We start from the raw sequence: 12855 nt of genomic DNA, 5'->3' as shown, positions 1-12855 counted from the left end.
CCTCAAAGTGAGGAAAACGCATCAGAAAGATCAGATACTAAGGGAAGAATAGAAAAGTGTTCAGTAATGTGAAGGCTCTTAAAGCATACATAGGAGAGCTGAAGGATATCCAGGGATATGTCCCCAACATCAAGGGCAAAATGTAAGGATTGCCTAAGTGAAATCTTGAAGGGAAGGATCTGCATCAGGCTGATGAAACATTCAAAAAACTGCATTGCCGCCACAAAGACAATAGAGACCAAAATCGTTGAAGGGAAGTTGGAAGAATGCCAAAAGCCCAGAACCGATTGTGCAAAACTGCCGAGGGAAAATGGAAACTGATATGCAGTCAAGGAAGGCCCTGCTGAAGCGACAATCCCAAAGCAAGTATCTGCAAGTCTCATCACATGCTGGACATCTGAAGCAACAAGAAGAGCTGATGTGACGCGCGCACTAAGGAGAGTTCCAGCAAGGAGAACTCCCTGCAAACAGTGCCATATAAACAGACGTTCCTTCATAGGCAAATGGCTCTTCCAAATTGCCGTAAGAGCCTTTCTCCACCATTGATCAGATTTATGCAAAGACCATAGAGCATTACAATGGTCATCCAGCCAAGGCTCGTGCAGGCGAGAAGCATAAATGTTGCGGACAACAACAAAAGGTGTCCCATAAAGTCCAATCCGACGTACGGCATCCATTGGCTAGTGGCAGAATGCGCAGGAAAGCAGCCAGCATGTGCTCAGTGCCAAAGGTAGAATTGGTAACATGCTGACATTTTGAGACAGTCCATGGTTGAGACTGCTTCGCAAGAGTAGGTAATAACATGGCCTTCCTCGCAAGAGGGTGGCAGCGAAGGTCCAAAATATTCAGCCTCCCATAACGCTTCGGAGTGCAAAATTTCTCCATTGATAACAAACAGAGCCCTTTCTTGCCAAAATTAGTGCGCCACAAATGAGATAGATATCAAACATAAGCGATGTGGGATGAGGACAAGGCTAATGCAACAACGGTAAGTAGAACTGAACATATGCCATCATGATGCTCTGAACAATACGGAGCCGAACATGTAATGGCCATGTGGACAATTTCCAATATTGCAATTTGACGTTCAGGTGTTGCATAGCCCAATCCACTTGCTGAGTATTGGCTACCTTCCAGCCAATAGGATACCCCAAGTGTCTGACAATCACATGCGGATCAAGAACATCCCCGGATTATAAAAGATAATGCCTGTCATGTGCAGATTGCTCGTTGCTGCTGTTCTCCCCGTCCCCTGCTCGCCATCACACCCCCCTGCTCGCCTTCGCCCTCCCTCCCTACCTGCTCACCACTGCCCTGCCCGCTGCCCTCTCGCCTGCCCGCTGCCTAGGGATGAGTGTACAAGGTTTTGGGCACCCGACAGCAGAAAAACAGAGAATTACAGCACGCTGAATTTCTGTGACAGCTCACCAGAAAGCTCCTAAATTGTGAGGGAATCCGTCCTAGACAGGTGGTTTTGACCTGCAGGGGTTTTTGCGCCATTGTGCTGCCAAAATCAGGTCAGAAACCTGCGTTTTCAGCCCTCGCCAGGTTTGGACAGCTTTGTGAGAGTTTGGCCTAAGTGTACGGATCATCAACTGTTAATTGAATAAAGAAATACTGAAAGGGGCGCCAATTTTGAGGCCTACAAGATGTCAGTCTCGTGTGCGCAGTGACATTCTAGTCGCTGGTCGCAACTGTGTTCTCTTTTCTTCACAGTGCTCTGTGTAAAGTTAACAAGTAATTGAAATAGTACCGCCCTCTACGTTGTACAGACCGGTTATAGTGTGTGTGTGTGTGTGTGTGTGTGTGTGTGTGTGTGTGTGTGTGTGTGTGTGTGTGTGTGTGTGTGTGTGTGTCGGCAAAACAAACAGCCCGTTCGTGTGTTTCGTCATACTCATGCAGACCCGTTCCCACTCTTCAAGCTTTCCCTGAGGCAATCGTTACAATTTGCTTTGGAAGTTGGTGATATCACTGCAGAGATACATCGGCTTTCCTATGACTGTTCTAGCTACTCTGTACAGCTGAGTAGTTCATTGTTTTTCGCATTGTATATTACCCTTTTGGTGGGTTTTCCTCGCTTTGAGGTTTCCCACTGGTAAATTAATCAAATAGATTTACAAAAAAAAAGAGTGTGTCCGCAAAACAAGGGCGAGTATGGTTCCACTCATGCCCAATTGGATCGCACGAAGATTGTGGTGTTACTATTGTGAGAGGCTTATGGATCAGATGGATTTGAGTTGCAGCAATTTTCCATTCATGTTCTTTGCCAAGCCGTGAGCTCTCAATGCTTGGAGCAACTTTGGAGTGTGTACATCCACATTGCCACTAGGAGGAGGAACCGTCTTGGGGTCAAAGGCATAGTTACATGGCACGGCGGGTCGGGGTCGGGAACGGGGTCGGGACGGCAAAAGTCAAGAAACGGGAACGAGGGTCAGAACGGCAAAAAAAAAGAGAGTTTTTTTGGCATTTTTTGACCTACGCACATGCCACACACATAGAGCATCACTTTGACCATAAATTTACACTAAATAGACCAAAGAACACGAGTCATATAGGCTGAAATGTACTAATAAATTATAAAACATCGATGATCGATGGATACAAAATGAGAAGTGCATGCCACAAGGGCTCAAGAGTCAAAAAGCCTAAAGGACTTAGGACAAGCCTGAGGCCTCAAGGATAACAAAAAGTACAAAGGGCTATGTAGTAGGTAGAGTCGTAGACTCGAGAGTCGAGTGATCAATGATCATCAAACTCAAGAAGTGCTCGCCTGCTGAATCTCCACATCGTCGTCGTAGTCGAGGTCGTCAGCGACGTATGAGGGCTCGGGAGGCTCGCATTGAGGCTCGAAATCCTCCTCTAGCTCCTCCAAAAGAGTATCGGCCATAGATGGATTCTCTTGTGCCATCTCCCACTCAGTGAAAGGATCTGCCTTGTGTGTGACGCTCTTGGCAAGCATGCGCAAGTTAGCGCTCACAAACACCAAATCATTGGCCCTCTAAACCCCAAGGCGATTCCTCTTCTTAGAGGCATAGTTGCTCCAAGCAACTAGTGGTACATGCTTGGCTAAGGACACGAACAGCCAAGCGCTGCAAATGTGGGCCATCTCCTCCATAGTCCTCCCACCACAAAACCGAGCCAATCTTGTAGCGATCAAGCTGTGCATCTACACATCCATAGGAGTCCTTCTTTTGCCTTTAGTTGAGTAGCTCGTCTCTAATCTTGCGCCTAATGTCACTGCTAGGCTCAAGGCGCTCCAATGCAAGCCACCATCCTTTGCTCACCTCCTTGTCCGTCTCTTGACGCCTTCCTTGAAACTCAGGGTCAAGCACATAAGCTGCCGCATGAAGTGGAGAGTAGTATCCAATTTCACCTCGACTCACGCCAGCCATGAATCTCCGCATACTGAACAGGGTCAGGCACAAGCTTCTCAAGTGCCTCTATCATCCGATCCATGGCTTCGTAGACTTTGCCAATGCATGGCTGCAAGCCATCCACCACTCGAAGTAGGTGTAGAATAGGCTTGACCATGGTGTCAAGAGTCTTCACCTCCTCCCACCAAGCGGCGTCGTCGGCCCATTCTCGGCATTTCAATCCTACTGCTGATGTAGAATCTGGCATGGCCTGGAACTCATCACTGAGAAAGAGGCCCCTTAAGGCTCCGCCACATGTAGACAAGCGGCCTAGCATAAGCCAATTAAATGCAAATCTTGTCTCTAAATATTTGAGCAAGGACAAGTGGCTCCTCTTTGAGAATTCATGGCGCACTTTTTGATGGTTGAGCACAAAGGAGCCAATTCGAGAGGCGTCACCAATGGTGGGTGAAATCCATGACAAGTTCTCTATGTCCTTGAGGAGGTTATTGAGGCAATGCGCCGTGCAAAATGTGACATGGATGTTGGGATACATGCCCTCAATGATAGCTCCGGCTGCCCTATTTGACGCCTCTCCATCTGCAACCATACAAAGAACATTCTCCGGGCCGGTGATCTCTATGGTGCTTGTCCACTCCGCAGCAAGCATCTCGGCGGCCTTGCCACTATCGGATGCATCATGTGACTCCACAAAGTACCTCTCCCCTCGAGAGTAGGCCACCACCACGTGGATGGACCGCGTGCGGGTGTCGCTCCATCCATCTACAAGAAGAGAGACGCCATTGGTCTCGCACAAATCCTTTGTTGCTTGGGCCGCTTGCTCCACGGCAAGCTTCTCTTTGTCAAGGAGGGTGGTGCGAAGCCTCTCCGATAAAGGTGGCACATAAGAGGAGCCATATTCCCCTATTTTCGTAACCATGGTTCGAAAGTATGGAGACCTATCCGCACAAAATAGAGCATGTTGTGTTAGTATGGAGAGTCGTGAGTCGAGAAGTTATAACCCATTATGAATACAAAATGGAAGATTGCAATGTGCATATGCCAAGGGAAACTCACCGCGAAGCATGGAAGGCAATGTGGTCGTGGAAGAAGAATCGGGCAACCGACCTATCCACCTCTTCCTTCAATTTAGGATTCCAATTTTCGTTGAGAGTGGTTTGGCGATGCGGAACGGAAGAGGACGGTGTAGATCCATGGCGCTCTTGAAGGTTCGAGAGATGTCGTCAAAGTTGGCTTCCCTTTGCTCTCGCGGTGTCGCCGTGGCGGAGGGATCAATGGCAACAAAACGGCCCCTCTTGGCCGCTTCCGCAACCTCATACACCGTGAGCTTCTCAAGAAGATCCAACCTCTTCTCGGGAGCTACATGAGGGCAAAACTTCACCTCGTGACCGGGTTTATGAAGAAGATGGGCTCGCACTTTGTTTGAACCACCCGATCTCTTGTATGGACATAGCTTGCACGTCCATGGTCTTGCACCGCCACCTTTGCCACGCGAGCTAAAGTCGACTTCATCCCACCACGACCACGTTTGCACGGCGGGCCTCCTTCGAGAAGAAGCGGCTTGAGAAGTGGAGTTGGCTTGAGATGACATGATGGTGGAGAGACTCGAGAGAGTAGAGCTTAGAAGTTAGAAGAGTTAGAGGAGAGCTTGTGTGGAGAGAGAGTAAAGGAGAGCTTCAAAGTGGGTAGAAGAGGGAGAGGAGAGCTTCAAAGTTCAAACTTCAAAGTGGGTAGAAGAGGGAGAGACTTGAGAGTGGAGACTAGAGTGTAGAGTAGTCAATGGTCATGCTTCAAGCTTGAGCAATGAGCATTGAGTAGAGAGGAAAGCATTGATGATTGAGACTTGAGTAGCTTGAGCCTTGAGCTTGAGGGTAATGGAATGAGCATTGAGACTATGAGTATTAAGAGGCCCAAGGGAGCCTTTTATAGCCTCCCAAGGGCCAAGGCTCCAAAAATAGGCCGTTGGGGCTGCACAGATCCGTTGTAAACGGTCAAAAACGGGCAAAAATTTGAATCTGTTCCATCCGACCCCGGTCCGTCCTCCCTGCGACCCGCCCGTCCAGCCCGATTTCCGTCCGTCCCCCAGCGTTACCTTCCGTTCCCGGCCCGGTTACGGCCGTCCCCCGACCCTAGGGCCCGTCCCCCCCGTCCCTTGTAACTATGGTCAAAGGGCCAATGATTTAGTATTTGTGAGCACTAACTTGCGCATGCTTTGCAAGGGACAAAACAAAGAAGGGAGACTCTCATTGAGTGCTAGATGACATAGGACGAGGCCACGTCGGCCAATGAGCATACAAAGGACGACACAAAGGCAGAGGTGGCTCCTGATCTCATCCTTGATGACTTCGACTTTCAAGATGTAGCCATTCATATTCCACCTTCTCATGAGGCAAGCACTTCCGAGGTTTTATGTGCCATCGTGGGCTCACCCCCTCCCGGCTTTTTTTGCCTCTTTATCACTTGCCATTGAGGCATGTGATAAGGTGGCTCCTGATCTCATCCTTGATGACTTCGACTTTCAAGATGTAGCCATTCATATTCCACCTTCTCATGAGGCAAGCACTTCCGAGGTTTTATGTGCCATCGTGGGCTCACCCCCTCCCGGCTTTTTTTGCCTCTTTATCACTTGCCATTGAGGCATGTGTATTTGCCATCACGCCATCGATGTTTTATCGGCGTATTTTGCTATTATGAGTCATGTTTCTTGTCTTTTTTGGTGCAATGCTCTATGGTACATACATGTAGCTCAAAATTATCGAAAAAAGGGAATTTTTTTGTGCCGTTCTAGGCACCAATCCCATTCCCAAACTTTTGTCATCCCAGCCCCGTCCCCATTTCCATTCCCCGTAACACATTTCTATGCTGTGGAGCTGCCTGGCGCATCAAGAGGTCGCCCAAATAAAAACAATGCATGTGCAATAGATTGGTAACCCAAATGCACCAGTCAAAATGAAAGAGTTCTAGGCTCTTTGACCGCCGCACAAAAGCCTCATGCTCCGATACATCATTCAACATCTCTAAAACAAGAACAAGTACACTTTGCCACAAAGATTGCTCCCTACATAGCTGTTCTAGAAGACAAAAACATTGTGACCACCTAGGCAGCTCTATTGAATGACACTTGAGTGTTTGCTTGTTGCTTTGAATGTCCTGCTTAATTTCCAGCATAATATGTTGCTGGACTCCAAAGAGAGAAACTCTTTCAAGTATGGGTGCAAGTGATACCTGCAAGCTTAGGTGTCTTTGCTCCATTTTGATGAAGACAATGAGGGTGACGGAGAGAATGGTGGCGATGGAAGGAGCTCTTGCTTCATCAAACTTGGGCAATAGTTCCTCTAGCAAGCAATCCTTGGATCATACATGGTATGGTTTTTCACACAGATATGTAGAACAGGCATGGTCTCAACAAAGCATTGGAAGGATTGTTTGCTTTGAGAACCTTGGACGCCTCGAAGTAGAGGATCCTTCCCACATGGAGGAGAGCCTTCACCTAGCTATGTTGTGGAACCCTTTGTCTGCACATAGCACAACCAAATGCTTAAAAGTCATTTTCACGTGGCCTTGCATCCCATTATTATAATAGAAAATGCACCGAGTCTTGGACATTTCTTACCGTCTTCTAGCCTACCTGAGCATGTGTAGGCAAATCCAAATTGAGTCTCATGCAGAAGGTGGTCAATGTATGTGGCAAAACATAGCTTAGGAAAAATGAAGCCTCAGCAAAAGGGCATTTTTTTTTGAGATGACAGCTGTCACGTGACACATCCCAACCCTATGTGTCCGTGGACAAGCTACACCACAGCAGGGTTGAGTCAGTTCAGTCAGTTTAGATTAGCAGTGATCTGGCCCTTTTGTGAGTCTATTCGTAGACCGTGCATGCCCGGTCACTTAGCATAGATGCATATCCTCCAGTTGCACACAGCATGATCATCGGAATTCTCATCAGAATCCATTAGCATCAGTTAGGGGAATTTTCCAGTGCATTTAGCCTATTTACCTATTTTTGGTTATTTTCGCTTATTATTTTTAAGTGACTTTCCAACAAAAGTAGGTAGAGCAATTTTGCTAAGTTAATATATAAGCAAACCCAAGTTTGCACTTTCTGGCAGAAGAGGCAGCAGGAGCTTCCCGCTCAACAGGCAACTTCTCAGCAGTACCCCCCCTCGGCATCAGATCCATCGCCATCACCTCCCTTCCCCTTGGCGTTTTTCACAGCATATCCCATCGCCTTGAAGTTCCCCCCTTTCTAGTGATAGTCCCCTTGCAGATCAGCCCCATCCTCGGGGTTTTCCCGCGACAGAATCACCTCAGCCTTCAGCGTTTTTGTCAGCAACTCACTAACGCTAGACCCTGCTGCCTATTCCAGCGTTTTCCACAGCTTGGACACCTCAGCCTATGCAGCGTTTTCAGCAGGTGCAAACCTCTCTAAAAACGCAGCCAAAGAAGTCCCACAGCCAGCGTTTTTGGCATGAGAAAGGCAGCATCAGAGTTTTTAATTCTCAGCCCAAAACAGCAGCAGATCCTCGCAGTTTTCAGCCTATGACTCAGTAGCAGAACCATCCCAAGACGGTTGCAGATGTTCCCCCATTTTCAGCCCTAAAAACGCAGCCAAAACAGTCATTTTCAGCCACCGAAATAGTCCCGAAAATCAGCAGATAAAAGTTCACAGATTTCAGCCATCAAGTCGTCGTCGTCGTCGTCGGCATAGTCCAAGTTGCATCAGTCCATTGCATACGCATTGTACACCTTTGTGCAATCAAAGTAGACCACTCTCGCCGACGAGAGTGGGGCCTTCGGAGGAGGGTTTTACAACCTCTCGGGTGTCGTATCTCTTCTCTCTCCTTCTCTCAGTCTCATTCACTTGCACGCACAATATCCACTCACTTTGTTCGTGACCTCAGCACTCTACAAGACAGAAAGCTCTCTCTGTCCCTACGAACTAAAAGGAACCTTGAGCAATAAAGATCACTAATCTTGAGAAAATACAACATTCATTCCACTGCACCTTACAACAGCACCAGCCTGGATTAGGGTCTTCAAGTGCTTCAAGATACTGGTTGGAGTCAAGGTCTACACACACAATGCAATTCGGCCTTCTTTGAGGCCCTTAGAGATGGCTGGCCTCTATCAGTATAGCAGGAGTCGAAATTGGTTTGGTAGCATATATTAGAGCAGATTCGAGTTATTGCTAGTCGAGATAGGACATGGCATAGAGATCCTGACCCCTCAGTGGTCAGATGGCAGGAGTTGGTGGTGACTTCTATTTGGGCTTATTGTGGATCATGGAGACCGGCATTGGCGTTTGCTCGCTCAACCCTAGGCTATGAGATGGAGACTAACAGTTTTGCAGGTTAGACAAAGGGGGGCATCTCATACCCTGTCTATCCTAAAATATTTTGGTGTACATTGGAGTTGAGACAGAGATGGGCTTGTTAGGCAGCCTCACCATATGGTTTATGTAGGCCTCATTGCTTTTGTATGTTTAGGGACATTCCAAAGTGCCTCCAGAAAAGAACATCCAACAGCTTTGACTCCTGATGGGCAACACTCTACAGACCCATCTCTATCACCTATGAGGTAGCTCAGACGGTGCGCAGGGAAGGCAACAAGCTTTCATCAGTACCTGGTGGGCTGGTCCCTTCTTCCCGACAAAGGTTGGCTCACATCGCTTACAGCACATGCCACACCTATGACCGTCCCCCCCCCCCCCCAGGGGGCCATACGACATAGCCCTTTGAGCTTATTGTAGTACCTTGGGAGAGTCTCTCAATGGTCCCTTATCTTGTGGGGGGAATATTTGTTATCCTATGTGTGTTCAATTAACTCAAACCAAAAATCCTAAATGCGGAAATAATTATTCTCGTCAGAATGCCTAAACATGGCATAGACTTAAGGAGACCAAATGAGTATACAAAATTGCAGAATTCTTTGGCATGCTAAAAAACCTCAACCAAGAAGGTTTACAAGAGCTTTCAGTCACGATAAAAGCTAACATTTAAGAGACTAAAAGAAAACTAGAATATAATCTGATATTAGGTCCCTGATTTTGCTAAGAGAAAGTTAAGTAAATTAGAAGCTGTCTTTCTGGTGCTCAAGAACATTTTCCTTATTATGAAATCCAAAAAAAGGAGAAATCTGTCTGTACCAAATTGCCAGGTATCATGTTTTAACTCAAAAGAAAGACAGAACAGGTGATGAATCACACTACTATTCTCAAAAGTCTTTTGGTGCCCAGACTAACCTTGTGAGATCCCAAATCCTAGCTGTATGGTCCAAAGATGCACTGGCTAGAACATCCCCACTGTCATGATAAGCCACCGACCACACTGCCTGTCAAACCAGCATTAAAATATAAAAGTTGATTACAATCATGTTTCTTAGAGAATATCACCACTTTAAAACCTGTACGCACAGCCTTATCATGATAAATTGATAAATAAAGACCCATGTGCAACAACTGCATGCAATACCATGGCTCCAGAGGTAATACCTGTGTATGGTCTGCAAAAGTGTGCATGCAGCGAGCTTTCTCAAAACTCCAAACTTTTACAGTGCAATCCCCAGAAGACGATGCCAGTTGCATACCCCTAAACAGCATACAAGATGTACAGGGATCCTCCTTAGCATTGACAGTACCTTTTCAGCGCAACGATGCATGCAAGTATGTGTGGATAATGTTGACTGCCCGATTAGCTAGCTAGCGCAAGTTATAAATAATTCAAGAGCACACAATACATACCTAGATGAATCCAGGAAAAACCCCCATTCACATATGAAGAAAAGTGTTAAAGACTCACAGTGCTCATTCTCAAGACAACATAACCATCGGCTCCATCATGCATACGAGTCAAGCGTTACCTAGGATGAAAATCGAGACCAGCAACCCACTCTTTGTGTCCATCACCCGTCATGATGAGATCACCATCTGGAAGACCCCACATTTTCCACGTTGCATCATCTGAAGCAGTAACCACAACTGGTTTTTTGGGGTGAATAGCCACGCTGCCTTGACCAAAGACGAACCGAACATCAGTTTAAACTTCAAAACCAGACAGTACAGTTTGAACTGCAAGACATTATTATTCTGTACCTCATTGTTACAGACCCATAAACTTTGTGTGCAACCACTGCCATCATCATAATCATGAAACAAAAGCTCCATGCTAAATTAAGTGTTATCCTATGGTCAGCATACAACTATCCTCCCCTCAAGTCTTCTGGAATTCAGCTCGCTGCCTGCTGTGTCACTCGCCTTCCCCCCTCTTCGCGCTGCCCCCTGCGCTGCATTCCCCCCCCCCCCCCCCCCCCCCCCCCCCCGCTGCCCCTCAGCCCGCCTGGCCAGCAAGTTACCACTGCTGGTCTTTTCCCCTGCTCACCCACCTCCATTGCGCGCCATACATTGCCTCCCCCCCCCCCAAGGCCTCAATCTGTTTCGCCTCGGCAGTGACGTTTCGGTGACATTACCGTCGTAGCTTCTCAAAGGGTGGTCTTCACTCGGTCCCATTCCATCACAGCAACAGACATAGATGGAGGCTCATGCTCCACCTCAGAGGGACTCTCAAGAAGCCCCCTCGCCCAACCCTGCAGAGCCCACCATCCGACTTGCTCTTTTGCCGATAGAGCAAGCGAGCCTCGCAGCAGAGGTGACCTCCATCATCTGCGAGATCATCGGCACCTGCCCTAGCAAAGGAGAGGTGCATGATCTTCTCCATGCCCGCCTTTTAGCAGAGGTGGGCAAGATCCTCAATGTTCAGCTCCTTGGGCGTGGCTATCGGTTCAGAGACTTGAGGGGAAGCCATGGCTCCAGCCTGAGGTTTTTGTGAAAGCATTTAAGGACGTCTAAATATCTTATGTCCAAACTTCTTACTAGTTAAGGACACTTTACCTTTGGCTTCAACCCGAGAAACAGCTAAGAAGAAACCTGTCTTCCTTTTTGTAGTGGCGAGGGGGTTGGTTCAGAGACTTGATGGGAAGGCATGGCTCCAGCCTGAGTGTGAAAACACTTAAGGACGTCTACATGCCTTCTATGCACCAGTAATGACACCCCATTCCGAATCAAAATATGAAGCACCTATAGAAACACCATCAACATCTATGATTATGGAAGGAGGAGTGGTAGCATCCATATACTGTAAAATACAAAATCCATTCACATCCCCCTTAGGTGGACAAATGAATTTCCCCAAACTAGAAGCAATCTGGGGTAACACAACACCCAAACATTTAAGGAAACTAACAACCTTCAGCCACACCGGACACTTATGTCAAATAAACTTTCATAATCTCTCATGGATGTCCATGGCAATGCATGTGTCGTCGTTTGGGGATCATTTGCTTACTAAGTCCTGACTAGACAACAACTGATCAGCAGAGGAGGAACAAGCCATGATACAAGAGAGATCTGATTCATTTCAGTCAAAAACACACACATCAGAAAGAAGGGAGGATTCTCTCTCTCTCTCACATCAGAAAGAAGGGAGGATTCTCTCTCTCTCTCACACACACACACACATATTTTTATTTTGTGACTAAACCAAAGTACGTACTGCTTTCTTGAACGGTGACATATTTGAGGAAGTTTATATAACGCAGCCTCGTGATTTTGTCAAGAAAGCACAAGAGGACAAAGTGTGCAAATGTAACAAGGCTTTGTATGGGTTGAAGCAATCTCCTTGTGCTTGGTATGAGAAAGCTAACACTCATTTGGTCAAACAAGGCTTTTGTCAGTCCAACAGAAAGCACATCGTCATGGTTGCAGACCTTAGCTATCTACATCGCTAACAGATTCTGGCATTCAGACGTAGCCTCGTCGTTGTCGTCATTGTCGACACAATACCCCAGTACCTAGTACGTACCCTAGAAGACACAGCTACCTAGAGTGGTAGAGCTAATATAAGAAGGCTAAAAGCGTCTGCACAATGCCTCAAGCTGCTGTAGTGAAAATTCTCCCAAACGCAAACAATCACAGGGTGTCATAACTCCAGAGTTTTTTGGTATCCTTTAAATTAGTCTATTTATTTGTACTCTCAGTTAAAATTTCTGTGAGCCTTTATCATTCTTGAGCATAAGACTGATTACAACCTTCAAAAAAATATATATGTACTTTTGCTAACAAAGAAAATCACTCACTTGCTTATAGGCATAGCATGACCCTTGAAAGTCTTCTGCATGGTAAAGCCTTTGATAAGAGGTGGATCATGGACCTGCTGATGATGGGCACTGGTACTGCCAAACTTTACTGACAATGGGTCTAATCGAGAATGCCTTTCCCTTGTGAATTCTGAGGCCTCCTTGCGACCAACCTTGCCTTGTCTGAAATCTTTCTCTGTTCCATCACTTTTTGAACCAAAGTATGATAGAGAACCTTCTTCACTGTTTGCATATTGTGCTAATGTGGAAATCTGTGGAGGCAAGGGTTGAGTTAACATTGTAAAACTAACATGCTTGTTAAAAAAATGTGCGATTGAATCCTCTTTTCAAT

At 46.8% G+C, this 12855-nt stretch overlaps 1 protein-coding gene across 5 annotated transcripts in view; it reads right to left on the bottom strand.

Moving 5' to 3' along the window:
* LOC147436718 (flagellar WD repeat-containing protein Pf20-like) overlaps nucleotides 1–12855 on the bottom strand; it is a 133826-nt gene that overhangs the window by 83521 nt on the left and 37450 nt on the right. For all 5 annotated transcript variants that reach the window (XM_086486159.1, XM_086486160.1, XM_086486161.1 and 2 more), the window contains 4 exons: nucleotides 12504–12775; nucleotides 10233–10376; nucleotides 9865–9961; nucleotides 9616–9704 (listed from right to left, as the gene is read on the bottom strand). In XM_086486159.1, the coding sequence (XP_086342285.1) occupies nucleotides 9616–9704; nucleotides 9865–9961; nucleotides 10233–10376; nucleotides 12504–12775 (602 nt within the window). The remainder of the gene's footprint in view (nucleotides 1–9615; nucleotides 9705–9864; nucleotides 9962–10232; nucleotides 10377–12503; nucleotides 12776–12855) is intronic.

This window comes from Adiantum capillus-veneris, chromosome 17 (assembly GCF_014529385.1).
Source record: "Adiantum capillus-veneris isolate H3 chromosome 17, ASM1452938v2, whole genome shotgun sequence".
NCBI lineage: Eukaryota > Viridiplantae > Streptophyta > Polypodiopsida > Polypodiales > Pteridaceae > Adiantum > Adiantum capillus-veneris.
Note: the sequence above shows the minus strand (reverse complement) of the source record. Positions and strands in the feature narration are given on the sequence as shown.